This window comes from Eutrigla gurnardus (genome assembly GCF_963514095.1).
Source record: "Eutrigla gurnardus genome assembly, chromosome: 23".
Lineage (NCBI taxonomy): Eukaryota > Metazoa > Chordata > Actinopteri > Perciformes > Triglidae > Eutrigla > Eutrigla gurnardus.
Window position 1 is genome coordinate 10,021,839 of NC_139934.1, and position 26,416 is coordinate 10,048,254.

The 26,416-nt window shown below is 44.9% G+C and overlaps 3 protein-coding genes across 3 annotated transcripts; all 3 read right to left on the minus strand.

Moving 5' to 3' along the window:
• Nucleotides 1-1,503: 1,503 nt before the first annotated feature.
• gpr78b (G protein-coupled receptor 78b) lies at nt 1,504-5,950 on the minus strand. The gene is made up of 3 exons (XM_084002997.1): nt 4,675-5,950; nt 4,477-4,590; nt 1,504-3,567 (listed from the first exon to the last, which is right to left on the minus strand). Exons 1-3 carry the CDS (start codon nt 5,340-5,342, stop codon nt 3,330-3,332), a joined length of 1,020 nt encoding a protein of 339 aa, XP_083859123.1. The 5' UTR covers nt 5,343-5,950; the 3' UTR covers nt 1,504-3,329.
• A 2,753-nt stretch (nt 5,951-8,703) lies between these two features.
• On the minus strand, nt 8,704-17,719 carry LOC311008923 (uncharacterized protein). Its single transcript, XM_084002879.1, has 6 exons — nt 17,594-17,719; nt 14,424-14,503; nt 14,134-14,275; nt 13,408-13,455; nt 13,159-13,225; nt 8,704-9,361 (listed from the first exon to the last, which is right to left on the minus strand). The coding sequence occupies exons 1-5, from the start codon at nt 17,656-17,658 to the stop codon at nt 13,207-13,209; spliced, it is 354 nt and encodes a 117-aa protein (XP_083859005.1). The 5' UTR covers nt 17,659-17,719; the 3' UTR covers nt 8,704-9,361; nt 13,159-13,206.
• On the minus strand, nt 17,342-26,416 carry trmt44 (tRNA methyltransferase 44 homolog). Its single transcript, XM_084002878.1, has 11 exons — nt 26,035-26,416; nt 25,838-25,955; nt 25,209-25,428; nt 25,039-25,107; nt 24,599-24,706; nt 23,975-24,046; nt 22,343-22,449; nt 21,814-21,997; nt 21,257-21,620; nt 18,156-18,272; nt 17,342-17,971 (listed from the first exon to the last, which is right to left on the minus strand). The coding sequence occupies exons 1-11, from the start codon at nt 26,369-26,371 to the stop codon at nt 17,742-17,744; spliced, it is 1,926 nt and encodes a 641-aa protein (XP_083859004.1). The 5' UTR covers nt 26,372-26,416; the 3' UTR covers nt 17,342-17,741.

Here is a 26,416-nt window from a genome sequence, read left to right on the forward strand (position 1 = left end):
TGAATTTTAAAGGTTAAAAATGTTAATGTTAAGTTATAGAGGGTTTTTTTTTACTCTGGATTCAAATGAATGATGATTAATGCAAATGAATCCCCTGGACAGGCTTCATTCATTAAGATTCTCACCCCGCTTAATTGATTAGTCCCGCCCCTCGGACGCTAACTGGCCAATCAGAGCAGCATCAGCCTGCTCTGCTCTGATTAGAGCCTCTGTGTTGTTGGTGCTTGTCCTTCCATGATGGTTCACCCTCTTCCTCCTCTTCCTCCTCCTCATTATCGGGTATCTGGGTCCATCTGCCTGATGTAGTCCTGGTTCTTGGTGGTTTCACCCTGGATAGTGGACTCTGTAGTCCTCGGCCTCCCTCCTTCTTTGTTCCATGATGGTTCTGGGTGGCGGCTTTTGTGTGTCCAACTTTGTATCCGTAGCCACGTTGTTATACCTCCATCGTTCATAGGCGGCTTCAGTCCTGGGATTTTCTTTCAACCACCTGTGGGATATTGCTTTGTAATCAGCTGAGAAAGAAATTAAGAGATGTTCTCTGTAATTTTGGGTCAAACTTCCTCGTTAAATCAGAAAAATGAAGCCAGAAAGTTAACATTAAAGTAAAAAGGCTTGGGTGAGGGGCCACTATAGCTGCAGTCCTTTAAGCTTAAAAGTCTCCTTGATGAGTCAATGACTCAAAACCACTACCAAGACAATCAGAGAGCCAAACCTTTCAATGTCAAGAGAAGAGCTCATTTGCTTGGAACCCCAGTGGAGGTGATTGCCACCTGACCTGATTTGTGTCCATTTAACTTCAGGTGAACATCTCCACATCCTCATTCAATGCTCGAAAAAAACATTTTTTGTCATGCCATCTTCGAGCTTCATTACACTGAGCTTGCTTTACTCATCCAACTAATTATAGGGTCGCCTCTCCTTCGGGCTGAGGCCATCTGAATTAGCGTAATGGGAAGCATGATTATTCATCAGGCAGGCAGGCGGGCGCAGCACCCCTGGGTGCGAGACCGGATGGAGGATCTTCAACGTGATATCGGCCCTCTGGCTGTAATGAGCAGCGTGAGTTAAGATACTACTGTGTCATAAATCTGTACCGTAACTCACTCAGTTGAGTAAGTTATTTCCCTTTTAAACTTGAACAGATCTTTTTTTCTAGGCATACATTTTCCATTTCAACGGTTTTAATCGCCACTTTCTCCTTGAGCCGTTTTTCCAGTGACCGGGGTTAATTAGACGACATGTTATAGCCAAACCCCGGCTTCCGTACGACCTTCAGCTGCTTTTCATGTGAATTCAGAGGAGCCAGTGGTTGAGTTAGCCAAAAAAAAAAAACACGGTGATCCCTTCACGTCTCTGAATGATGACCGTTGGCCTGATTCCATGCATGAAATGAAGTAGCAGTCAGAATAAATCAGATTCACTAATTGGCAAAAAAAAAAAAAGATCATTGACCCGTCCCTTTAATTACACTTGGCAATAACGCTGCTGCAACAGAGACATTTACACCATATACCATCTATGATAGAATGAGGCCCAACGAGGCAGCTGGAGACCAAACAATGTGATGGAGGAACAGATGAGGAGCTGGTGGTGAACAAGGAACCCAAAGTCTACAACAAGTACACCCGCATCCATCAATTTAATATATTGAACGGATTTTCCCCACAATCGTTATCTCATTTGAATAAAACTCTCCCCGTTTAGCGTCTGAGACTTTTAACTGCATTGTTTGAATTTGATTTGCAAACAACAGAAGAAGGAATTAAATAAAAAGGGGCCATTATCTGGATTCGCATTACTGTGAAAACACAATATTTTTAATAGCTTTGTAATCGACAGCTTTTATTGCACATAGCCTGTTCCACTAATAGCTCATCACACTGCCAGAGAACAGCAAGTGGTTGCAGGAGGAAAAAATACATGTGCGTTAAGTACATCGAAAAGAAACCGATGTTTTTAATAATAAAACAGCTATTCTGGTTAACTTGCTGGAAAAAAGTCATATATTCAAATCCGGCACAAACACAAAACGGTGTGTTTAAAGCACTTTGAAAGCGTTTCTATGCTACATCACATTTGCTTCCCTTTTATCTAGACAAAAAAACTTGATCCTGTACAGTGCAAATATATATAACGACGTCATTTAAATACCCATAGAAACATCTCCCTCCAGTCAACTGGCAAAAAACGAAAGCACAGTTGCACAAATGCGTTTCCAGTCAAAAGTGGGCTACCTCTAGTACATTCAGTTAGAAACTCACACTGAAAAAGGGAGAAGTCGGGTGATATTCTGAGGGACTTTCAACAAATTCACCGAATTATGAATTGATCCCGCTAACGAGATCACATTACTCCCGCCTCCTGGACTCGTGAGAAAAAGGCTGGTTCAAATCACGAGAGAGTTGGATCTAATTTAATACGGCATGCTTGAATCGTGGTGGAAGCTGATCCTGGACCTGTGATGCATGTCAAATAAAGGGCGACATGCAACAAATCTAAAAAAAAAAAAAGCAACATTTGTTGAAGAAAATCCCAGAATATCACCATCCTTTCCATTCAATATCATGGCGTACATGGAATTTGCCTTTGGCTCCTGTGACTATAGTAGCTCTGAGAGAATCGGACAAAGTGCATCGATATTCAGTGACTGACACGAAACTGTAAAGCAGCCTAACATGGTCAATACAGAACACAGCAGTAATGTGCAGCAGTCGGGTCTCCACCTACAATGCTATCCAGGATGGGGAGCCACCGAATCCCCTCCTCCTCCTCCTCCTCCTCACGTCTTCGCTCCGCCACCTATCGACCATCGGCCTGCGTTTTTGTGGTGGAGGAAAGGTCACTGCATGTGGATTTTGCCAAAATCATTACAAAGTGGTTGGCAGAGTACAAAAGGCCACTTTATACACGCCGCTCAAAGAGAGGGGAGATGGGGGGGAGGAAGAGGAGGGGGCCCAGCATCCAGCTGTGTGGTCCTCCGGTTTGAGATGAATCTGGACCCGTGACTTATTCGATGAAATTGATTCGTCTGATCTGCGTGTGCACTGGTGCGGTCGTGAGTGTTTCGCCGATGAATCACGCGTCCCTTGTTTGCCAATACCGTCTGAGGCCACATGGTCCCCGTCGCTCCTCCTTCGCCCCTTCATCCTCCCCCCCACATTACTGTCTCCTCCTTCTCCCCCCTCCACCCACTATATGCTCTCTTTTCCCTCCCTAACAATATCCTGTCCTTTTTGTCTCGCTCTCTTCCTCCGCCCACCTCCTTCCCTGAGAGGCAACCTTTATTTTCGGCCCCGCAGTGCGTGTCAGCCACGTCCTCGCGCTCGCCATTAGCTGATCCTCTGGAGACAGTAGTCGTTCTCCGTGTCTAAAGAGCTGTTGTGGCCAGACGAGGGGTAGAGTTCGCGGCGGAGCAGCCTGTTGACGACAGTAACCAGGACTTTCTTGTACTGCTGACGTAGGAGGGAGTAGGCAAAGGGGTCGGACGCAGCCTTGCTGTATGTCAGGCACTTGCTGATGATTCCCCAGTGGCGGTTGACGTCCACGAAGGGTAGAAGCTCGGCCAACCTGAAGGGGCGGCAGCAGAAACAGAATGGGTGTTTGTTTTTAGTCAGAGCTCTTTTATTTTCTTACGTTTTTAAGTCGTTGGATGATGAGGTGAGACTGAGTCTCGGGGGATAGGAGGAAAGTTATTAGGCGAGGTCACAAAAGGGAGGATTTCTACATGACTTCAGCTTTTTCTGCCTTCGTTCACAGCAGTAATAACTGTGTTCACCAGCATTTCTTATATATCCGATATAGAGGAAAATATTGCTGCACTTTTGAGTTTCAAACAGTGTTTTAGGATTATGAGACATGAAAACAAATCAAACAAAGAAATAAAGGGAAATACAACATGCATTGTGATACAGATTTCCTTCTACTGTGTCGTTAATTAATAAAAAAATGTACTTGATTTCTTTTGTTTGGCTTGTTTTATAGGTATTTCAAATTCCTCACAGTAAATTCTAATGCAACACTGTCATGCTGATGCACAAAAATATGCTAATTTAGACCCATGAGGGTGAATAATCCTAAGTGGCTGTTTTGGTTTGGACAGTTCTCTTCCAGTGAGCGAGGGTCACGGGGTCGCTCCCATCCCTCAGACACTTTTATCCCCGTTAATGCATCCTCTCTCTTCCCACCCGTGAACCACACGCGTCAGACTGATGGATCATCAGCACCACATCCGGCTGACGACTGGCTTCCAGGGGCCCCTCAATCACTTCCCCTCTTCTCTGAGAGCCACTTATCGCCGTGTACCTTTATTGTTGTTGTGCGGTTTGTGTTTCAGCGGGAGCAGTCACCTGTTTAGGTGACTGATGAGCAATCTCATGGCTCAGGGAGACTGTGATGTGACCAATCTGATGGTGATGAGTTTGGTACATTAAATGCATTGTTGTTTATCTTTTAAATGAGGTTACTTTTGATTCTTACCTTGTAATTACATAAGGAGCGAAGCAGATGATGAAGGAGCCGATGAAGATGCTGATCTTCTTGGTGGCTCTCTGCTTTCTCCTCTTCTGCTCTGCTAAACATCTCTGCTTCACGCTGCAAACGACAAATCAAGACTTTTAGACGATGCATAACAAATCGTGTGTATTAAATGAGGAGTGCGTTCGGTGGAGGGTATACCTCGGGTGGATGTCGACCAGCAGGAAAAGCGTCTGCATGGTGATGATGTCGATCCTCTTGCAGTGAAACCTGGCGACTCTCAGCACCTTCAGGTAGGTGAAGCACAGCGTGAGCAGCGAGAGCGCGAAGCTGGTGGCGTGGAACACCACGGTGAACACCGTGAACTTAATCCGGTCGCCCTCGGCGCGCGGCTGCAGCGTGCAGGACGCGTACACGCGGCTGTAGTCCGCCCAGGAGAAGAGCAGCGCCGTCAGCGAGAAGGTGAAGGAGTGGAGCCACGCGTAGCACACCATGATGAGCGCGTCCTTGTAGCGCATCTTAGCGGAGTAGCTGAGCGGGAAGACCACCGCTATCCAGCGGTCGATGCTGAGCGCCGCCATGCTCAGCATGGTGTTGGCGGTGAGGAAAGTCTCCAGGAAGCTCACCGCGTGGCACACGCGGTCCCCGAACGGCTGCTGGCCGCGGACGATCCCCACCAGCGTGGCCGGCATGTTCAGCACCGTGATGAGGATGTTGCAGAAGGACAGGTTCATGGTGAACACGCCGGGCACCTGTCGGCGGATCTCGGTGCTGTAGACGAAGCATAGCAGCACCAACAAGTTGGACGACAGCGAGACGAGCGCGACCGCGATGATGAACAAAGCGAGCAGGGTCTCAGCAAAGTCCATGTCTCAGTCCGGGGGGTCCGCTCTCGGGTTTACCTGCGCCTGTTGTGGGTAATGCGCGCTCCAGATCCACCATGGTCACCCCGTGGCTCGTCTCCCCTAAACAGCAGCAGCGGATGCTTTCTCCCCCCCACACACACACACAGTTAAATCCTCGCGCGCCGCCGTCCTCTCCAACTTCCACGAGCGCTGTCCAGCGTGCTGAAGCGAGCGGCCGCCACCATCGCGCTCCAAGAAACTTGTCGTCGCTTTGCCATCCACGCAGGTGCAGGTGGGGGAGCTTTGGCAACGTGATGCGGCGCGTGAAGGCGGCCCACGCGCCCGGGCAGATCTGCTAGAGGGGACTGAGGAGGACCAGCATGCTCATCGAAGTGAATGAGCGTTTTTCTTTTTTTTTTTTTTTACATATCACGTGAATAAACGGCGCTCGCGCCCCGAAGCCATGGGAACAAGTTGTACTAATCACAAAAACAAGCACACTTCTTTCCTACATATTGGAGAACTTCTGTGATTATTTCGTTGCGCAAATATGAATCAAATTGCGCCGCAGTTAAGTTATTCACACGCGAGTTTCTCGAGTTTTCGATGAGCATTGACCTGGAGTCGCTCGCACATCAATGCGCATCTGGAGGCAAATGGGTGCCGCGAAAGAAGAAAGAAAAAAAAAACACACACACAGGGATGTGCTCCGGGATAATTGGAGACGCTTCTGTCGTGACCAACCAAATGGCAGCAGGTGCACACGCGCGCCGGAGAGGCACGCGGGGGCAAATAGATCCTTTTGCAGAAATGAATTATTAATAGGTACTGTTCACTGTGCGCGATCATAATTTGTGTCTGGCATGCAAAAACCACACACACACACACACACACACACACACACACACACACACACACACACACACACACACACACACACACACACACACACACACACACACACACACACACACACACACACAGGGATGCCGTTTACAAGAGAGCGTGTAACTCAAAACGCTGATTGTTTGTTTGTTTTTGGCCAATATGATTTTGTATGAAGACTGAATTACAGACAGCACACATATTATAATTATATATATATTAATATTATGAATAAAACAACAACACTTTCTCCCCTCTAATCTAGCAAGCTTAGACTTTTTACCCTTTTTTTAATCAATAAGATATACTTTGTCAATCTTTCACCACTGTCCTTATGTTACATGCAGCTCCACCTGCATGCATGGTTGTGTAATAAAAGTCTAAAAGAAAGAGTGTTGGCTCACAACACTGAGCATCGCCATCCAAATTGGAGTAACATGCTGCAGCCAGCAACAGAAGTGCACTTCAGAAATGTTTGTGCTCGTTAATGAGTCATGCCCAATTCTGGACAAGCCTGTGTAGACAGTGACTCACTGGGGTCAGACACAGGCTGCAGGGCTTTTATTTATTTATATATATATATATACATATATATTTTCATATGCTTCACACTCCCACTTGTTATGAGGCTTACAGGCTTGTGCCTGCATCCCCATCCCTTCCAATTAAGTGCATTTTATTTACGCAACAGTGATACAGTATCAGAGAATTTGCTTTACTCGGAGCCCGTCTGCTGGTGGCAATAAATATTGAAGTGATTTAATGTGGCTTATAGGGGGAAATCCCGAGGTGAACCGCCTGCAAAGTGACGGCCTTTAGAAAAAGCATCATAATCACTGGTGGAAGTCTGTCTCACATGCTGTGAAGCTGCTGGAGGCGGGCATGTGCTGGTGTGTGTGTGTGTGTGTGTGTGTGTGTGTGTGTGTGTGTGTGTGTGTTTTGGAGTCAGAGACAAAGCAGCGGTTGGGTGATGTCGGTCCCCTACAAACAAGTGATCAAATGCCTGGGAGAAGCTACAGCTGGGCTCCTGAAGGGGGAGTGACAATCTATTTATAGGCCTGATTGGGTGTCACCTCCAATATAACTCTCAGCGCCGGTGTATTACCTCACCATGAGCACCGAAGCACTGAACGCTCCTTCACAAACCCGCTAACGAGGTGGCTTTTAGACGATGCTTTTATGCGCGTGGAGCAATCAGCCTGCTGCAGTTTTAGGTTTCCTCTAAAAGGCCTCAAGGACCTGTTGCAATTTAACAAATTAAGTCAAAACGCTGCAGGATATCTGCTGATTACAGACCGGCCAACTCCACGTTGTTGTCTCCACATCCAGCAGTAAACTAAAGCTGGTTTGTATGTCAGAATGCAGTCATTTCAGTGCAGGAAGAGAGCAACACAATGAATGTGGTATTCTCTGCAGGAGGAGCACACAAATGGATCTCTGCGGTCACCCGGCGACCTCAGCCTTACAACAAAGATTGCTCTGAGAGCTTTCAACGTTCCATCCGAACCGATGATCTGACCTTCTCACAAACAACATCCTGGTCACCTTCAGGCAGGAAGAGAAGCACCTCAGATGTTCAAGGGGAAAAAAAACAACCAAAGTGTGATCTCAGCACAGTAATGAAATCCCCCCGCGGCCCTCCAGGTACCTGGGATGTCACTCGGAGCTTTTACCTGCACCTTTTTGAACTCGCTGCCTTTACAGTGTCCCGAGAGAGTACAGCCCGAGGCCAGGGAGGAGGGGAGGAGAGGGGAGGGTCTCAGGTCAGGCGTTGGTAACTTGGCGGTTGCTATGTCTCGTCTCGGAGTCACAGCACAAGATAACACAATGCCTTTGGACGGGCGTCGTGTAATAAAGACTATCTAGTCGTTCCTGCGCTCCAAAGAAAATCAGCAGCTTCAAATATGTTGCAGAGATTCTCGTTTTCAAAATAGATTTCACTCGTGATAGAACACAGTGTCGTCTCATTTTGTGGACCCAATTATTTGAAGCCGCGTTCGCGTTGACCGCAGGTCAGCTCCCATCGAGTCGATAGAAGGATGGAGATACAATAAGGGTTAGAAACGAGGTCAGAAGTCATTAACCTTAAAACGTGCTGCGCTCGTACTCATACTCCAATGATCCATCATGTACGGATCAATATTTGATCTTAAGGTTAGGGATACTTTAAAAATACAGTCTCCAGCAGTAACCAATCTATCTTATAAACACCTGAACTAACACACCGTGCTGACGGTCACAATCCAGAAACAGACCTTTTCTGACGCTTACTGCTTCTTTCTTATTGCATATATACAGTATATGTATATATGTGTATATGTATATATAATATGGGTCTGTTGTGAAGGACAGCAAAGGATTCTGTTTACAGGGTTAGTAGTGCGACAGATGGGCCTCCTCCACACTTCCCAGTGTATGACAACATGCCTGAAGCTCCACACAGAAACACAACCTCCAGATATTTACAGTGTGTGTGTGTGTGTGTGTGTGTGTGTCAATTAATTATATTTAAGATCATTATGGGGACATAATACGGTGTTTAAAGTGCTCCTAACTATACAGTACCTCCCGGATTTAAAAAAAGAAACGCCTGGCCACGACAACCTTTTTAGCACCTGTGTGTCGCTGTGTTTTCCGCAGACATCTGATATGATATGTTATTGAAAATTGAGGCCGGGCTCTGCTGGTTGGCAAACAAAAGGAGCATGAAATAGCTTCCGTGAGCACTGTGCAGCTGCCACAGGTAAAGCAGGACGGACCAGTGATGAGTCACGTTCCCATGGCAACACCCCCCCCCCCCCCAGTCCTGGAAGTTATCGCACCATCTCTGGCAGCGCATGCTCTCGATGTTGATGTAAATATCATTTACATGGGGGCCATGCGAGGAGATCATGAAGCCTCCGTCGTCTTTTTATACGTCTGTGCAACCGGAGGAGGGTTTTTTGACAGCGTTGGAAAGGCTTAAATGCTGTTCCTGACATGTAGCGTCGTTATAAATTTCTCATGGGACTCACTCATCTCTTCCATAAGCGAATTGGTCTCTCCCAATCCCTCTGATAGCTCGTTTCATCCAGCCGGGCCAGGCGGAATGGTTCGGCCCACTGCAGGTGTCCAAACCCTTTGCTTTGTTCACAATGAGCCCTCTTTTATCCGGAGACCTAAAGGAGTGGATGGAGAGGAACAAGCAATAAATAGATTGCTTTGACCCAATGAGGACAGACCACATAAAGCCACATCTGAAAGGACTCCTTTAGTGTTTTATTAATGACCCAGTGGGCTTCGCCCTGCCTATCTATTGATTTCTTCATCACTCCTTTCATATACAGTCATATGCTTTCCCCCAGAACACTTTGAAATATATTACACACTCCTGGATGCCTTTGCATAACCTACGAGGAAGAACAGCTGACTACACTGGCTTTAAAGACCTTTTGATTGGGACCACAGGGTCACAGCCACGCCGTTACTGCAGAGGGATGGCGACCGCAGCACTCCAGGCCCGCCAGCAGGCAAGCGAACCCACGAAGACTGTCTTTCTCTTGGCAGCCGGTGTCGGAGCAGGCTGTAACTCGAGTCTGAGTGGAACAGATTGACAGGGAGCCACTAAGCACAGCGAGCAGACACACTGCATTCATTATCGTTAGGCGACGCAGACGGCGCTTTGAAGCCAGCCGGGGGCTCCGGCGGGGAGACGGGGCAGCGCGTGATGGAGGCATTGTAGCATCTGCAGGAAACTGTGGAGGGACCGTCACAAACATGATGAAGAAACAGCACTAAATGAGCCCAGCCGGAAAGAAAGTAAAAGAATGGGCTTCTGTTGGAGATGATTATAGTTTAACACAAATTGATTGATCCAGCATCCACTTACTGGCGTCTTTTCAAACCTGATGTCAAGGTCTTCATCATCAGTTATCACAGAAACTCAATAACGTGACCTCTTACCACATAGGTCAAGGTTTCCAGGGTCACTTGGTGAAAACCGAACCATCTCAGTCACAACTATCGTGTTTGAAAGCACTGAGATCTATCAAACTGTCACGTTTCAAGCTTCTCATTGAATGTATTCTCCAATTAGATCCAATTATAATAATAATTTTGTGGCATTCATTTTTTTTAAACTTATTTATAACATACATTTACATTTTCTTACATATGACTGATAAATCTTACAATGTTTTTATTTTTATATTGGAAAAAGTTTCATAGGTCACATCGGTCTACTCAAAGAAAAATAGGCGTGAAAAGTGTTCTGGCCAATTAAATGTGAATATTTTAAGGCCTAACATCAGTGTTTATAACAATTATATTATATTTATAATATATAAATAATAAACTGATGTCGTTTTGGCACCTCCAGCGTGAGTGGAGTCCTGGAGCGCTGCATCGGGTACAGTGTGTCCTAGTGTACGTCTTCGTAAATGATCCATCGCTCTGTCCGATAATGATCCCATCACAGTTATCCATAAAAAAAAAGCCCACACGTTAATGACCCTCTGCAATTAGCCTACACCGTTACACCATTACAGCGTGACACAGATGGATTTCGTGGCGTGCATTCTGCTAAATGGATAAATGTTCATTGTTATTCATTGCTGCTGTTGGAAGAAAATCAAAGCGTCCTGCATTCGGCCAGAAATTGGCATATATATTATAATATGCTGTGAATCTCACTCAGACATGTAAATCAGTGTGAATAAAAAAATAATAATTCTAACCCCAGGTCTGAGCCTAACTGTAGACCTGCATAATTTAATTATTATTATTTTTTAATAAATACATTTTTAAAAAGTGGATTTAGGGCGGATTTAAAACAGTAGAAGACCATTTTCAATCCATGAAATGCAGAATTTTTTTTTATAAATCCCATCATTTCTATCTCTCAACTATCAAAAAACACATAAGATCATTCATTTATATATAATTTCCAGGAATATTAAGCTGTTAGTGGAGATGACTTGTTTACCATTTTCTCTACTGCCAGTTATGATATTATGAGATTTATAACTTCCTCCTGTCTACCTTTCCTCCAGCCCTCTGTCATAATAACCACAGTCTAAGCATTGACTCACTCCTTTCCACACACACACACACACACACACACACACACACACACACACACACACACACACACACACACACACACACACACACACACACACACACACACACACACACACACACACACACACACACACACACACCTGGGCACTTACTCATCCCCGTCTAACCTTTGCTGCGACCCATCCGCCCTGAGGACAAGGCCCCCCCTCAGAACAGGCTGTATCCAAAAAAAAAAAAAAACACCTGATCCGAACCATCCTTCCGGGCATTTCCCAGACTCCACCGGCCATGCAAAATAAGTTGCATGAGTCACGGAGGGCCGAGCAGGGAAAGTAGTCGCTACACGCCCGACACGCTTTCTGACACAGCAGAGGCACACGGCCATTGGATATTTATGAGGATCTCAAGGCTGCATGGAGGTAGCCTGGATCCGTGTGTTGGGCGTACAACCGGATGAGACAGCAGAGACATGAAGCTTGCATCGCACAAAGCAGGTGTGCTCCCCTTTTCCAAAAAAACCCTGCAGAAGTTCACGGTTCAGTTGCCAGAAGTGCAATGGAATGAGTCCTAACACCCAAACATTAGTCAGCATTTTTGCACTTCCTGTTCCCTCGTCTTGAAGTCAATGGGTTTTTAGTTAGACGCCTGAAATATGGTCTGTTCTTAGGAGTTTTTTAATGGTTTGTTCTGTGGCATAAAATACTCCAGTTAACACTTCTCTTGTGAATTTTGAGGATTTGACGTCCCTGAGTTTTACTCCCATAAGTGCTGAAAGCAAGACACAATTTAAATGAGCTGCTTATCTAACGACTTCAATAATGTAAAATGTTGGGGAGATATCATCAGCATAGTACGTGGGCAATTAAAAAGAATAAATGTTGCTTTTAGGACTTTATTTTATTACAGGAAAGTTATTCTACTGATGTATGTTGTGAAATAGATGTAATGTAAACCACTGAGCTCGGTGTAGCAGTAGCTTAGCGTTAGCTCTCAGTTCGCCTGCTCGGACCTTTTCATGGGCGGTTCGTCGTTAATTCAGACATATTTTCACATAAATCAGTGTGATTTGAGTGATTTAGCTGTTATCAAGCGGGCTGTCGTGGCGGGGATCGATTCTGCCACACTGTGGGATGACTTTGTTTAAGTCCATGCAGTATTAACACGCGTTACGCAACCCTAATCAAGAGAAGTAAAAGCGAGGCTTTGAGAAAAACCTCCACGCCAGCGAGCAATTCCTCGTTAATCTTTAATTAAGCATAAGGTGCAGCGTTGATTCGTCCTTTTCTCCGACGAGCGCTATTTTCAGCCGCCGTCGCCCACTCTGAGCCTCTCTGGGGAGGCAGAGCCAGTCTTTAAAAGCAAAGAAGAGGCTAACAAGCATCCCTGTCGTGGCGCGATCACATCGAGGAGAGCCATTTTAAAGCGGGGGTGCCCTCTTTTGATTGTGGAGGCTGGCTTAAATAATGAAACTGTCCTCTATATTCGGCTTTTGGTCTTTGGGATCATGTAAAAGATTTAAAGAATCTCATTAGAGATGAGGCGGGTCGTTACACTGTGCATGTATTATTACTTATTTGGGGTGTTTACATGTTTCTGTTAAGGATCTGTCCATCCATCATGCAACAATGTGATCAATTAAAGGTGTGAGAGATCTGAGAAGAGACTTCTGGGTAATGCAGTGTAAGTGGCTTTTTTTCCCCCCCTACTTTCTACTCGCCGTCAAAGAACATAGGCTCAGCTGCTTTTGTGCCATCTGGGTCATGGCGGCCCGTCGCCCATGGTAACAGCACCCCCCCTCCCAGTTTCACTTCACATCAGAGCTGCCAAGCTGGTCTTATGTTGGTTTCATTTTTTCACTTTTCGCAAGTTCTCGAAGGCGGGTCGTTTAACTCACGGGAGCTGGACGCTCGCAGCACTTTAACGCTCTTCACATGACCAACAGCTAAAGGCGTGATGTCACACTGAAGAGCAAAAAAAAAACAGATTATGTAATATTGCATCATGAAAACCCAACGTGAATGTCCCACAAGAACGATACGCTTCATCCCTGGAAGCTGCTAAGACAATAAAGGTGATATAGAAGATCTCTGATCATTCAGCTACGATGTTGTTGTTGCAACAGTGAAGCCAGGTGCATCATCACCTTGTGTATCTGCTGGCACACGCCTTTGTCCGACTTAGAGAAGGATACCTGCGAACAGAAATCAGGGTTTTTCATCCTTTCGGTTTGTGTTCACATGGAGAAACGTGTTTCAATAACCTGAATAAAACATCAGTCTGAATAAGAAATATGTCATGCTGTGGTGGTGCAGAGGGTACAGTTCCCCGCCTCTCTTAACTGCTAAAGAAAGGGGCGTGTAACACTCTGATTGGCCGAGAGGGGAGAGGCACACCCTGCAACAGGTGATCTGAATAATCCTCCAATCAACTGACATTCAGCTAATTGGTAAAAAAGAATTACAGCAAGTGCTACAAAATTAGGGAGTGTTACAATGTAAACATCTTAAAAAAATAATTCTATTTTGTTGTTTTTTACAAGAGAGACTTTAAAAAATCTGTCATATAAACTCGTAACACTATACAGTTGCTGAGATATAAACAGGCAGTCATTTCAATAGTGCACGAAAAAAAAGAAAATGTATATTATGATGTGATTAACAGTTTTTGTGCAGATTTAAAGTAACATCTCATCAAGCATGAATACAGTGGATCGGTTCCCAAGTGGCAATTTCAACAAGAAGATAAAGTTCGTCTTCGCTCGGATTGTTTTTGCAAAAAAAAGGTGTAATAAATGAGATAAATCCGTGAATATAGGAGGGATCGGATAGCAATGCACTCGCATGGAAAGCATAAACTGTTCTAATTTTACCTCCATGTAAATGAGTGACTTGGGCGGATGCCACGGCACGGCCCGTGTGTCTGTTGTGTATTTCGTCTCCACACATTTCCATTGTGTCGAGGATGAAGCGCCGTCCTCGCTTTGCAGCTTTCAACTGCCAACTTCCCCAAGTCTGTGAGAAATGGTGAAACATCAAATGGGAAACTTTTTCCAAACAAACCTCCCTTATCTCATCTTCCGTCTCTCCCATTTCATGCAGTGACACAGTGAGGGAGCACCAGGTATGTAAGCTTGAGAGCCTTATAACTCCCTTATCTCACCCAGTGAGGGTGAGTGTCTCTTCAGGTCTGATGAGGAACCGGGGAGGGGGAGGGAGGGGGATCCAGTCCAGTATAACACACTGTGAGGAGTAAGTACACAAGATGAAGACCAGAAGTCTGTTATCTGCGGCGAGCATCCGCTTGTCGGCTTGGAGATATCGATCGGCGGTCTGGATGAGAATATCATCCTCCCACTTGTGGGAGAGGGTTTAAGACGTGTTGTGGACTTGTCTGCGGTCCTCCTAGGAGCTCCTTCTTTTTCAAGTAAAGTTCAAGGATAAAGTTAGAAAAATTGCATTATTACTGAGTATGCTTTTAGTAATTAAAAATGGAGTGTAAGATGAGGAGAAAAACAAGTAAAGTGATCAAATAAAGAGTATTCGATGGGTATATTTAAAGGGTCATACCGGCAGAATCTACTGTATATTCGCCAGTTAGACTTGGAGCTTCCCTTTGAATACAGCAATAGCAAATAAATAGACACAAAACAATGAAGCGAAACCACGTCTCTCTCTCCAGAAAACCCTCAAACAACTCAAAACTAAGAAGAAACAGATCTTGTAAGGCAGCAGGAGTCAAACAAACGAATCCCTGGCAGTGACAGCTGTCAGCGTGGCGGTCCTACAAGGCTCGCTTTGCTGAGAGAGACTTTTGTACATCAGCGAGCCCCATGGTGCCACCATGAATAACGCATGAGGAAAACAGGGAAAAGTTGTCGGCTTAGGCAAAGAGATGCAGCCACTTCTCCCTGACCTAGATTCCAGGCATGGGGATTCATTTTTGTCTGTCCCCCCCTCTGTCCTCTCCCGTCTCTAATTCCTCCGCACCGGGACGGGACATCTGCACAGCTGACGCAGATCGTTCAAACGCAGACCAAGGAACCGAAACGCGGAGTAAACAACCGGAGGCCCTGTTCATACGAGACATTATGTAAAAGACACGCAAGATCCACTTTTAAAGGAAACCGTCTGTTTACATAGTTGACATGATTTTCCACTAGAAAAGGCAAAAGAATCCGGATGTCTGGAAACAAATTCAACTGCACACACAGGAATTCATGTTGCTCCAAACAGTCTCCCTAGTTACTGCTTCTCAGAAAAAAAAGTTCTTAACAGGTAAAGAAACACGGTTTTAACGTCTAAATGAGCAAAACTAGGTCTCTTAGATAAACCAGCTTCATCCATTGTGCAGAGAAAGCTGTTTTTCTTGTTTGTAGACGTCGATTTTTTGGCATTCTGATGCATTCCTCAGTCGTGCGAGCGTGCAGTGTTTACGTGAGGGCCGAGAGGAAACGGGAGGAAACGGGATCTCCAGGACAACGGTGCGAGGCGGTCGTAATGATGGCAAGCGGTCAGAAAAGGTTCGGGGTCAAAAGGTCACGGCTGGAAGTGTGTGTGGAGTGGGGAAGGTGAACACCTTCCGCTCCCAGACCACGTCACACACTAGTCGGAGGCCAGCAGGTCGATTGCATCGACGGTATTTTGCAGCGCCGGAGCTCGGGGAGCGTTTTCATGGACTGATTTCCTCTTGGAAGCATAATGACAACGGCAGCAGGGCAACGCAGGTCAAAACGATGTGAGCGGTTCATTAAAAGCCACACAATATGACGGAGCGCTGCCTGTCAAAACAATTTTAAATCCACTCCACAACAGCTGAAGCATCATTGGCGTCTAAAAGGCCTGTTATCGATGGTAAATTAGCTTTCTTTGTTGTCGGCTTCTTCTTGATGTGTTGATCTTGTGGTCAGACTGAGTTAAAACATATCTTTATCAATATTCAATGACACAGGTGGGCATGGAGTCTACCAATATGCAACTAACCTTAGGATGTCCCTCAACCACAGTATGGATTTTATCATCTGAACAGCAAAACCAGGGACGGTTTTCAGGTCAAATGACATAGACCCGAACCTGAGACAGGGCTCGCTGCCGTGAATATATCAGTCAAATGATGATAGTAGGATAGAAATGGGCATATTAATCATTACTTCAAGTAAAAAAATTGTCACAATTTAGACAATTTCAGTCAAAATATTTAAAATATCAAGATAAACGTAATTTAATTAGGAGATAATTGACTCTTTAGTCATAATTACTGCTTAAATTGAGGGTAAGAAACTATTAAATAAGTCATAATTTAGATTTTAAGTGAAAATTCTGAGATACTTAGTCAAAAATATGACTTAATTAGTCATTTATGACATAATAAGTCAAAATGATGAGATACTAAGTCATTGGTATAAGAGAATAACTACTAAATACAGTATTTTTCAGTTACAATGGTGATCATAATCAGTAAAAATCATATCTCATGTTTCCTTTTCCTGGCAGAAATGGACTTCCATAAGATACATTGACAACATGTGTTTATCATGGATTTGGGTGAACTGATCCTTTAAGCTTCAATAGTGAATCTGCCCGTTAGTCTCTATAAATAGAAATCCTATCATGTAAACAGCAAACAGCACATTCTTACACCACCTTAACCACATTATTCCCAGTCTTCACATCTTTCATCTGTATGCGATTGCAAAATCGGATCCATTTACATAGTCTGCCCTGCTTTATTGCATCAGTGGTGTAATTGTTGTAGCACACATAAACAAACAAAGCCTGAGGAGACGCTTCCATCGCCCCGGTTCGGTCCCCGGGTGGGCCTTACTGTTTTTGACATTTGAGCCACGGGGTGATGGCAAACTGTGCCAGAGAGACGCAGCAGCCAGCAGCGGGACGACACGGAGCTCACCCCTCAACTCCTGCCAACAAATAATTCATACCGCTAACATTTACTTTGTTAAAACGCAGTCCGCCCCGCCTGTTTACCTCAAAGGACCTGCCTGAGGGGAAGCTTTTAACGTTTTGCTGCAGCGGAGGGAAAAGTTGAAAAGACTTGATCATCTTCCAATAAATAAAAAAAGATGGAGCTCCAAACACACTTTAATATATAGCAAGTTTAGGAGCTTTACAAAACTCCTCTTCTTAAATTATAATAAAAAAAAAGAAGAACAAAACCCAGGGGTGTCCCAGAGTCCAACAGTGAAACAGTGAAACCTCAAGCTGCCCCAGGATGCTTCACATTCTGGCAGCGTCGCACAGAAGAAAGAGGAAACTGTGAAATTTCAAGAACCTCAATTCCCAGAAATTATGCAACGTGGCATCAATAAAACTCACACTGCTTGGACGTGAACTCCTTGCTCTTTGTGGCTGCAGAGCCAGGCTGTGGGGACTTTTTCCATCTTCAACGGATGCTGTGAATTAGAAAAGTATTCGTTTCATTTTAAAAAGTCCAAGTCCAAATTAAGGGATCGGAATGAGCCGATCACAAGGCGTTTCTCTTCTTCTTCAGGGGTCTGGTTGAAGGCCGGAGGTCGTCAGGTCCGTGGGCGAAGGCACAGTCTTCGGCCTGCAGGGGGCAGCACTGACGGTGGTGCTCGTAGAACCAGCAGGGGCGAGTTTTCAGAGCACCAGAGGCAACGGGCTTCCTCTTGGTATCCGCCCTGGAGGACTTCCTGTCCCGCCAGTCTCTTATGTGCACCCTCCCTCCTTCCACTGAAAGAGAAGGAAGACAGGAAGCAACGATTTTTCAGAATAAAACGCTCTCTCGACACATCCGCTCCTCTAAAGTTGCTACGTAGAGTTATTTTGAGTTTCCAGAAGTAAACAAGTAGTGTATTTTCTACAGAAAATAAGAGGTTGAATAAAAACTGGTGCATAAAGCGTGTAGTCCATCTACCTCGAAAGACTTGGTGGTTGTTCTTGAGCAGCGTCTGAAGGCCTCCGCACTCCTTCTTCAGGAGCTGCAAGGTCTCCTGCTCCAACAGACCGGCGACCTCGCGCACAGAGAGGCTGCCTGAGGAGGAGGAGGAGGAGGAGGAGGAGGCATTCATCAATATATTTACACGCTGCTTCAGACAGAATACCTCCCACTACAGAGGAAGCTGAGTGGCTCGGGTCAATGTCGCCAGTTGTTTTTTTTTAGAGCTACGACATTGTCACAAAAAGCTACAGGATCGAGGCTATATACGGAACATTTTACAGGAAGAGAGTTGGGGGTCTAAGTCAGGGCTGTGAAGTGTGCTCAATTAAAGCTGCTCCAACAAGCTGTCAGAGCAACCAGCATGCATTTCACCGCTGCGACTCCCACCGGCCGCTCAGGAGAGCGAGAGTGAGTCACCATCGCCACTGCCCCACTGGGACATTCATTTGAGATACCAAAGAGAAGAAAAGGTTAAAAAGCAGGATAACACACCATAGAAAGCAGATTACTGGACGTACCCAGAACAGCGCCCCCTACCTTCGGGCTGAGGTTTTTCTGGATTTCTGGCGTTGCCCTTTTTTCCCCCCAGAAAAGAATTAAATCAGAACTGACCTTTAGTTTGTATAAAAATCTGAATTTTCTGACATATTGGAGAGGGACCACACCGCGGGATTTCTAATGCACCTCTGTGCCGTTTCATAACAAATATTTGACCTACATCTGCAGACATCATAATGCGATCTTCGTCATGATTTTTGGACAAAATCTCTGGTGGCACGTCAGGCCGCCGCTGTTGGCTTAGGTATTAGTGAATATGAGAAACATATCGTCTTTGGCTCACATCCAAATAAATCAATGTGCTACTTCGAGGCTCATATTAGAAATGTATTCATTATTTGACACTAGAGCTATGATGGTTTCCCGTTTTCTCCAACATATTGTACGCAAATACATGTTAAACTGGTCAAATTGCTGAGTTAATGCCTAAAATATGCAACACACCCCCCCACGTTCACAGGCACTCCCGAGGCAAGGGAGCCCCAGGCCTTAATATAACATCAATACAGCGTTTAGAGCTGCCCTTTACATCCCACAATGTTAATGGGGATTAATGGGAGGAGGGCCGTATTGACAGAGGAGACTCTGGGACCGGCAGAAATGATTATTAATGGCCCGGCTTGACGTACAGTTGGACTTTTTGAGGTGGAGTGTCCCCTGTGCAAAACGCCGAGATGGCCAGTGGTTGATTGCTTGTTGTGGAGGATTGTTTTTTTTTTTTTCTTTGTTGTTTTTTTCGCATCCCGAGCCAAATCAGAATCAGGCTGAGTGGAGAGAATTAGCTCTAAGACTGCTGAGTGGTGAATAAAAGATTATAAAAGGGGATCATAACCTTTAATACAGGTTTTCTGATTATATTGACCAGAATCATCCAAAAATGATTAATCATTTTTATGAAAAAAGAGGGCGAAAAAACATATTCTGCAACACACAATTGTTATAATAACCATGATCACAAATCAAGTGACTGAAGGAACATCATTACATTCCTATTTAACTCCCAACATAATATTATGCAGGGCTGCTATGTTCACTCTAGAATAATGTGCCTAGATTATTCTAGTAAACTGTTCGGTGTCGTCAATGTCAGGAAATAGGGAAAACTTTCAATTATGTTAAAAAAAAAACCTCAAACGACGGCTGCTGCCTGACTTCCTGAAATAGCCTAATTGCTGTGGCTCCGATATAATGAACAAGGTGTAATCTTATGTGTGGGTGGAGTGCGGTTCATCAGGGAAGACTGCAGCTGTGGAGGAAGATGATGATGATGATGATGATGATGGCCTGAATTGTTAAAAAGTGTGATGGGAGGCGTTCCCACATGAATATAAACAACAAGCATTCACAGGAGACTCCGGTGTGATTTCTTCGATTGTCTTTTGAAGGAATCGATTGGAGGTTTGGCGTCGCAGCGTGAAATGCAGGTCAGACGTTCAGCGACGCAGCGACTCCTGTTCTCAGCAGGATTACATAACTACCTGAGCACTCGGCAGCATCCATGAATTAATAACATTACTCAACGCTACAGAAGCCAGCTCCACCCGCTTGCACATTTCACATTAACTATCCGAAACGCCGGTAATATACGCGATAATTTCAATGCTTAAAAGAAATAACCTGATTTTGTGAAATAAATACCTGTACAATCAGGCAAATCGGGTAAATGTACAACCTTTTTTCTAATTGCACTTGCAATAAGAAAAAAAAGTACCACTTCAAATAAACTAATAGGTTAAAACATCCATAATTCTCTCATTCTTTGAAGATGCAATAAAAACGGAGAGAAACTGACTCTCATGACTCCCCTGGAAATGTTCAATACGGGGCGGCTCACCCTGAATTTACCCTTTGTTCTGGCATACCTAAATACAAACGCATACTCATGCATAAGTCATAGACGGTGGTCCATTATTCATCAACTCATCTCTGCACAGGGTCACACACTCCCTTTATTTGCTCTCCCTCATATTTCCTACCTGTTTTAATCATAGAATCTCCTTATGTCATTCATACAGTGTGTGTCTGTGTTGACAAACACCGTGCATGTGTGCGTATTAAGCGCTCCCTGTCGCAGGAAGTGGCTGGCAGAGAGTTCAAAGTGGCGTCACCGTGTGTCACGAAGGCCTGCCGACAGCTGATGCAGAGAGGGGGGGACAGGGTGTTGACGAGGGAGGTGGGGGGCTAGATGGGATAATGGAGGGGTGGGGGGGGGGGGGGGATCAGAGCAGGGATTCAGGCTGCCAACGCACCACGAGGTACATGGAAATATATTTTAAGAAGGTGAGAAGTGATTCATCCTTCCCTGCAAATACAGGAATAATTAATTCAGTCTGAATGGAGTTTTAAAAAGTAGCTCAACTTCACTGCTTTTTATAGATTCTGATCTCTTGGACAACAACAGGAAGAAGACTGATAATGTGTCCTACTCTGGATTTAATCTGAACCTTTTTCATCACTAAGCTCATGTCCAGGGAGACTTGAGTGATTTGTTTGAAATCTCATGTGTTTGCGGGTTTTACCTCCTCGATTCCAGTCGCCGGAGGAGCCGCCGCCGCCGCCGCCGCCGCCGTCCCCTTCAGTCAGTCCCAGAAGGACGTTAGCGACCTGCAGGACGACGCCGTCGACAAAGTCCCGCGGGAGAGCGGCGCAGTTCCGAACCACTTCGACCCTGTCTCTGGGCTTGAACCCCGCTCCCCAGCTGCTGTCGGGGGTCCCGTCAGTGTGTGTGTTCCCATGGCAACAGTCCCCGTCATTTCTGCTGGCTGACTTTTGAACTGCGGCCCCGGAGGGGGTCTGGCGGCTCTGGATGTAATGAGATCGTCGCTGCTCTGCTTCGGCCTCGTCACGTTGCTGGTAGTTCCTCGACTTTCCCACCAGACACACCTGCAGGAAAAGGAAACAACAAACAAACACTAGTACATTTTATTATATTATTTTAAATCTATATTTAGTCTATTGGGCATTTATCAGGAAGGGTCTAATGACACCATCAAGTTGCACTATGGGAAATGTAGGATGTAGGGTTTTTTCTGCCTACTAGGGGTAAGTATAAAAGTGAGGATACATTAGGACGTACCCGCTTGGTGGACGGTATTCTCAGGCAGTCCTCCTCCGTGTTGAAGCCACTGACCTGGCTGACCTCCGTGATGAAGTCGATGTATTCCTTATACTGGGACTTCTTACACTGGCGTCTCTGGTATTTGGCGTAGAAGTCGAAGAAACAGCAGGGGAGGACAAAGTACCGGCAGGAGTAAGACGACCTGCAGCGAGAGCAAAAGACAAAGAAAAACTTTGGTTGCCGTTGTCGTGATTTATTTATATATTTGTACATATTTTTTTAAGATTCTGAATCTGTTCAACAGACAGGAAACAAGAATCCCCGACTAGAGCAGAGATTCATCTCTTGTAGTCACATTGGAGGACACTGAGGCTCAACATCGCCACCAGGTGGTCGCCACAGGAAACACAACCAAGCGAACGGACGTGCAGAAACAAACACACACACACATCCACACAGCCTCCCTCTACCTATAATGTTATTCCAAATTGGAGAGATCAGCTGGCACTTGAGCTGCTGAGTGAGATTGTGTCTGCTGATGACTCGCCTGGCAGCTATAACGGGGATCCATGGTGTGAGCTCGTCCGAGTGGTTCCCAATCAGCCAGTCGGTACCCGGAAATAAGAAGCTCTCGCCGGGAGTAATTGCCTTTTCCTGAAATAGAAGAGGCCCAAAGATCACAAGAGCTCCTTAAAGCAGAGAAGACATACAACCGCTATGATTTGCTTCCAAATCAATTTATGGAAATGTGTCTTAAAAGAAAATGTTTTTTCTCTCACAGACAAAAGGGATATCTTTCAGATGATGAAAACACAATTCACACAAATGCAGAGTTTGTATTCATATTGGGCTCATTTTAACAGACGGGTCCATTAACCGACACGACAAATGATGTAGGTTAAGAGCACCGAGGACGGCGAGGTTCAGAAAGAGCCTCCGAATAAAGGTTTAAGTGTACAGCACCCCAGGGGGCCCAGAAAGATTGGTCGACCACATCCGCTCCCAAAAAAAAAAAAAAATCAGTCAATAATAGATGACCTGAAATGGAAGCAGTCAGCAGCTGGTTGTGATGAATGAGTGAGTCCAGGAGGCAGACGAGCAGAGTGCAGTGTTTCGGGGGCAAGTTTCCCTGAAAATGTGTGTTTAGACAGACGTGGATTCAGTGTTTTCATTACAACAGGAGTGTGACACTGCCTGATCCATGTAATGTTCACGTGAAAAACACACATTTTCTTAATAACGGCAGCCAACTGCTGGTTATTTTCACCATTAATTAATCTGATGTATATAAGGATGGAATGATGTAGGATTTTAATTACGGCTCGTGATAAAAGTTGATCGTGCTGAATTTCCATTATCGGGATAATCGTATATATATATATATATCGTCAAAAAATCTCCTGTGACGCAATAAAAATAAATGTTTTCTAAACATAATGTAAAGTGACATCATCATGTTTAAATGCCATTTTAAGCCGATTTTGATGATTATCGGGGTAATAATGTGAATAATATTGGCCAAGATCATCATGAAATTATATTATATATATTAATATCATCCCATGCCTGGCTGCATACTTGGTTTATGGATTATCAAAGTTGTTGCAGATGGATTTTCTGATCCATCTGCAACAATAATTGATTAGTGAACTAAATGTTCCAGCTGTTGTACCATCTGAGGCATCATCAAAGACTAAAATAAATAATAAGATGGGGCATATTCAAGTTTCAGTGGTCAATGTAGTGAAAAACTGACATTTAAAAAAATCATTAAAATTCAAGTAAATTAGGAAAATATGAATTTTAATTTGTTTTAAGTTATTCATAAATGTATTTATTACACATTCAACCTCATCATGTCTCCATGTGGTGATGAAGACGATATAATGATAAAATAAAGTGATAAATAAATGAACCTTGATATGTTATACATGTTTAATCAGCGACCTGATTTAGGTTTTGTGCTTTAACACAAAATGATTGCCTTATGTTCTGAAATGTGTATTAATAGATCAGTGGGTTTAAAAGTAAAAAGGCTTCCCAACATTAATTAACACAGACAGCGACAGCAGCAGCAGTGAGGGGGCGATGCCAGCTGAAAGAACACCTAGAGAACATCGTTTCGTGTGAAAAGATAATAATACTAATTTGACAATGGGTCCGCCCTGTTGGCGCTCACCTCTAGCAGAGTCTGGGGGCCGTACATGTCCCAGATCTTCCTCTTCCGCACGTCGATGCCCTTTCCAGGATGCTGTAACACAAGACGGCGTGACGGTCAGCGGCTAATCGCTCTCAGCCACGTTCACACCCACACCGTCATTTCAATTACACCTCTCCTAGCCTGTGATTGGCCAACTCGGCGACATGAAGCAGTCGATTTTATACATTCAGAGACATGAACTCGCTCACCTCACCGGCCTGTCATTGATTGAGCTGCCAGTGCATTTTATTAGAATGCTATTAAGCTAGTGGCATGTAGCGGTCAGTCAGTTGGTCAACAATTACTCAATTAATTGATCAGTTGGTCAAAAAGAAAATGTATTGGCAACTATTTGAATATTCAATAAATTGTGTCAGTCTTTTTTCGAGCAAAAAAAGACAAATATGTTCTGGGTTCAGCTTCTTAAATGTGAGGATTTGATGTTTGTTCTTAAAACCAGGCCCACATGGTCTCTGTTTATAAGGTCATTAGGTCAGAAACCACCTATCTGCATCAGACTCTTCATATCGTGGTGGTTTTCTGCAGCCGTTAACCAGGAAGTAGCATAATGAACAGTATATCACAGACAGCCAACCAGCTCACCCCTTCACCAGCCAGTATGTGAACCAGGAGGCCGTTTCCACACCCAAGGTCCACAAAGGACTGTCTGTCGGTCAGGCCTTTCTCCGCTCGCTCCTCGGCCCACAGCACCTGCAGCACAGGGACGGCGTGTTCGTGAGAGCATTCGATCACCAGCGGAGCGACACCTGCAGCTGCTGCCGACACGTCCCACCTGCCTCCGGCGTGACATATGAATCAATTTACAGGGCCGAAGCCGTGTTTCACCCTCCAATCGATTGAGCCAGATTTGGTTTGCGTGACCCGACAACGTGTGACAGATAAAAAACGAGCTTCACCTACGCAAACATCTACAGCATTGACATGTTTGCGTGTTAAGTGCAACAAGACATATGAGGCTCGAGGACTATTCTTCCATTCACACCGCAGATTAATCACTCATTGATTTTGATGTGTGAACTCACAAGGAGATACGTAGCTATGGCAACATCTTCATAGACAAATTTCTCCGGATCTGTAACCTCGGGCCAAATCTAGAGCGCACGGGAGAAAGAAATATCAGCACTCAGTGATAAAGATCAATAAACAAGCATCAATATCATTAGAAGAGTTAACATCTGCAGCCTGACGTTACCGTGACCATGGCCTTGTACTTCTCCTTCAGCTGCTGGTACGTGACGCTGTACTTCTCCACCGGCAGCAGCGACAAGGTGCTCTTGAACTCGCTGCTCTTGCACTCGGCGGCCCAGCGCACCAGTTTGGGCAGCAGATCGGTGGACAGCCAGGGCAGCCTCGGGTACGCCACGCCATCAGAGAACCACGCGTCTGAAGCCAGAACGTGCAGCTCCAAGGCCCTGGAGATGAGGGCATTGTCATCTGGATTGTTTGTTTCTTTTACTTGTTTTATGTGAATTATTTTAATTCCTAAATTCTCATTTTAAAATCACAAATGTAATGTCTGCCATGAAAACTCCCCATGTGTGCCAATTTAAATGGCACACATGGGGAGATAGATAAGGGCCTTAACGTGGGTCTTGTGTCAAAATCAAGTGTTATGATCTACAGTAGTTTAGTTTTGTTGTGACAGTTTTGTTATGACACTAGATATCATCTTGGATTATGGTTATTGTATGACAATAATCGTCCTGTATGAAAAAAAATCTGCATTAATATTTCCAAAAGCATCGTAAAGCTATCAAAAGAAAAAGAAAAAGACAAATGTTAGCTCATCCGTATTTCTTGAGTATGTTTTCTTCTGCTCACCATTCCTCACAGGCCTGATGGAGGAGCTGCAACTGATAAATGTTTCCCCTCTTTAGAAACACCTGCCCCTCTGAATCCTCTTCATACGGAAGAAAGGTCACTAGTTGTCTGTCGAAATCTTAAATAGAGAAATATATTTTTTGAGTCATTATAAGAGAACAGAGTTGGTATAGCCTTTAATTTAACTGCACGTTTACCTTTAAGTATAACCTCTTTATGCAGGTTTGTCCCATAGCTGTTTACTTTAGGAATGACTGTTCTGACTGTAGAGGACCAGGGCTTCTCCTTGTCGTGCGGCTGTGCCGGTGAAACGCTGCTGGTCAGGAAGGACAACACATCGGCAGCGAGGTCAGCATCGTCCAGCAGGAACAGCAGAGCCTCTCTGCCCACGTCTTCACTCTCCGTCTCCTTGACGCCGCAAAGACGCTTGTTCACCACGTTGGGTTTCTTTATCCACACGTCCACAGCCGACCAGAAGCCGTCGGGAAGAGTCTTACATTCTCCCGGGAACTTTATATCGAAGAGTTTGGGCATAATTGAGCAGCAGACACGAGCACACGCCGTGTGTTTACACACAGA

Coding starts and splice junctions, on each gene's coding strand:
- trmt44 (XM_084002878.1), bottom strand. CDS start 26,371: ATGCCCAAACTCTTCGATATAAAGTTCCCGGGAGAATGTAAGACTCTT. Junction 24,047..24,598: donor ACATACTGGCTGGTGAAGGG/GTGAGCTGGTTG, acceptor CTTGTGTTACAG/CATCCTGGAAAGGGCATCGA. Junction 22,450..23,974: donor GCCCCCAGACTCTGCTAGAG/GTGAGCGCCAAC, acceptor CTTCTATTTCAG/GAAAAGGCAATTACTCCCGG.
- gpr78b (XM_084002997.1), bottom strand. CDS start 5,342: ATGGACTTTGCTGAGACCCTGCTCGCTTTGTTCATCATCGCGGTCGCG. Junction 4,591..4,674: donor CTGGTCGACATCCACCCGAG/GTATACCCTCCA, acceptor TGTCGTTTGCAG/CGTGAAGCAGAGATGTTTAG. Junction 3,568..4,476: donor GCTCCTTATGTAATTACAAG/GTAAGAATCAAA, acceptor CCGCCCCTTCAG/GTTGGCCGAGCTTCTACCCT.
- LOC311008923 (XM_084002879.1), bottom strand. CDS start 17,658: ATGGAAAAAGTCCCCACAGCCTGGCTCTGCAGCCACAAAGAGCAAGGA. Junction 14,504..17,593: donor GGAGTTCACGTCCAAGCAGT/GTGAGTTTTATT, acceptor TACTCCTCACAG/TGTGTTATACTGGACTGGAT. Junction 14,276..14,423: donor GAGACACTCACCCTCACTGG/GTGAGATAAGGG, acceptor CATTTCTCACAG/ACTTGGGGAAGTTGGCAGTT.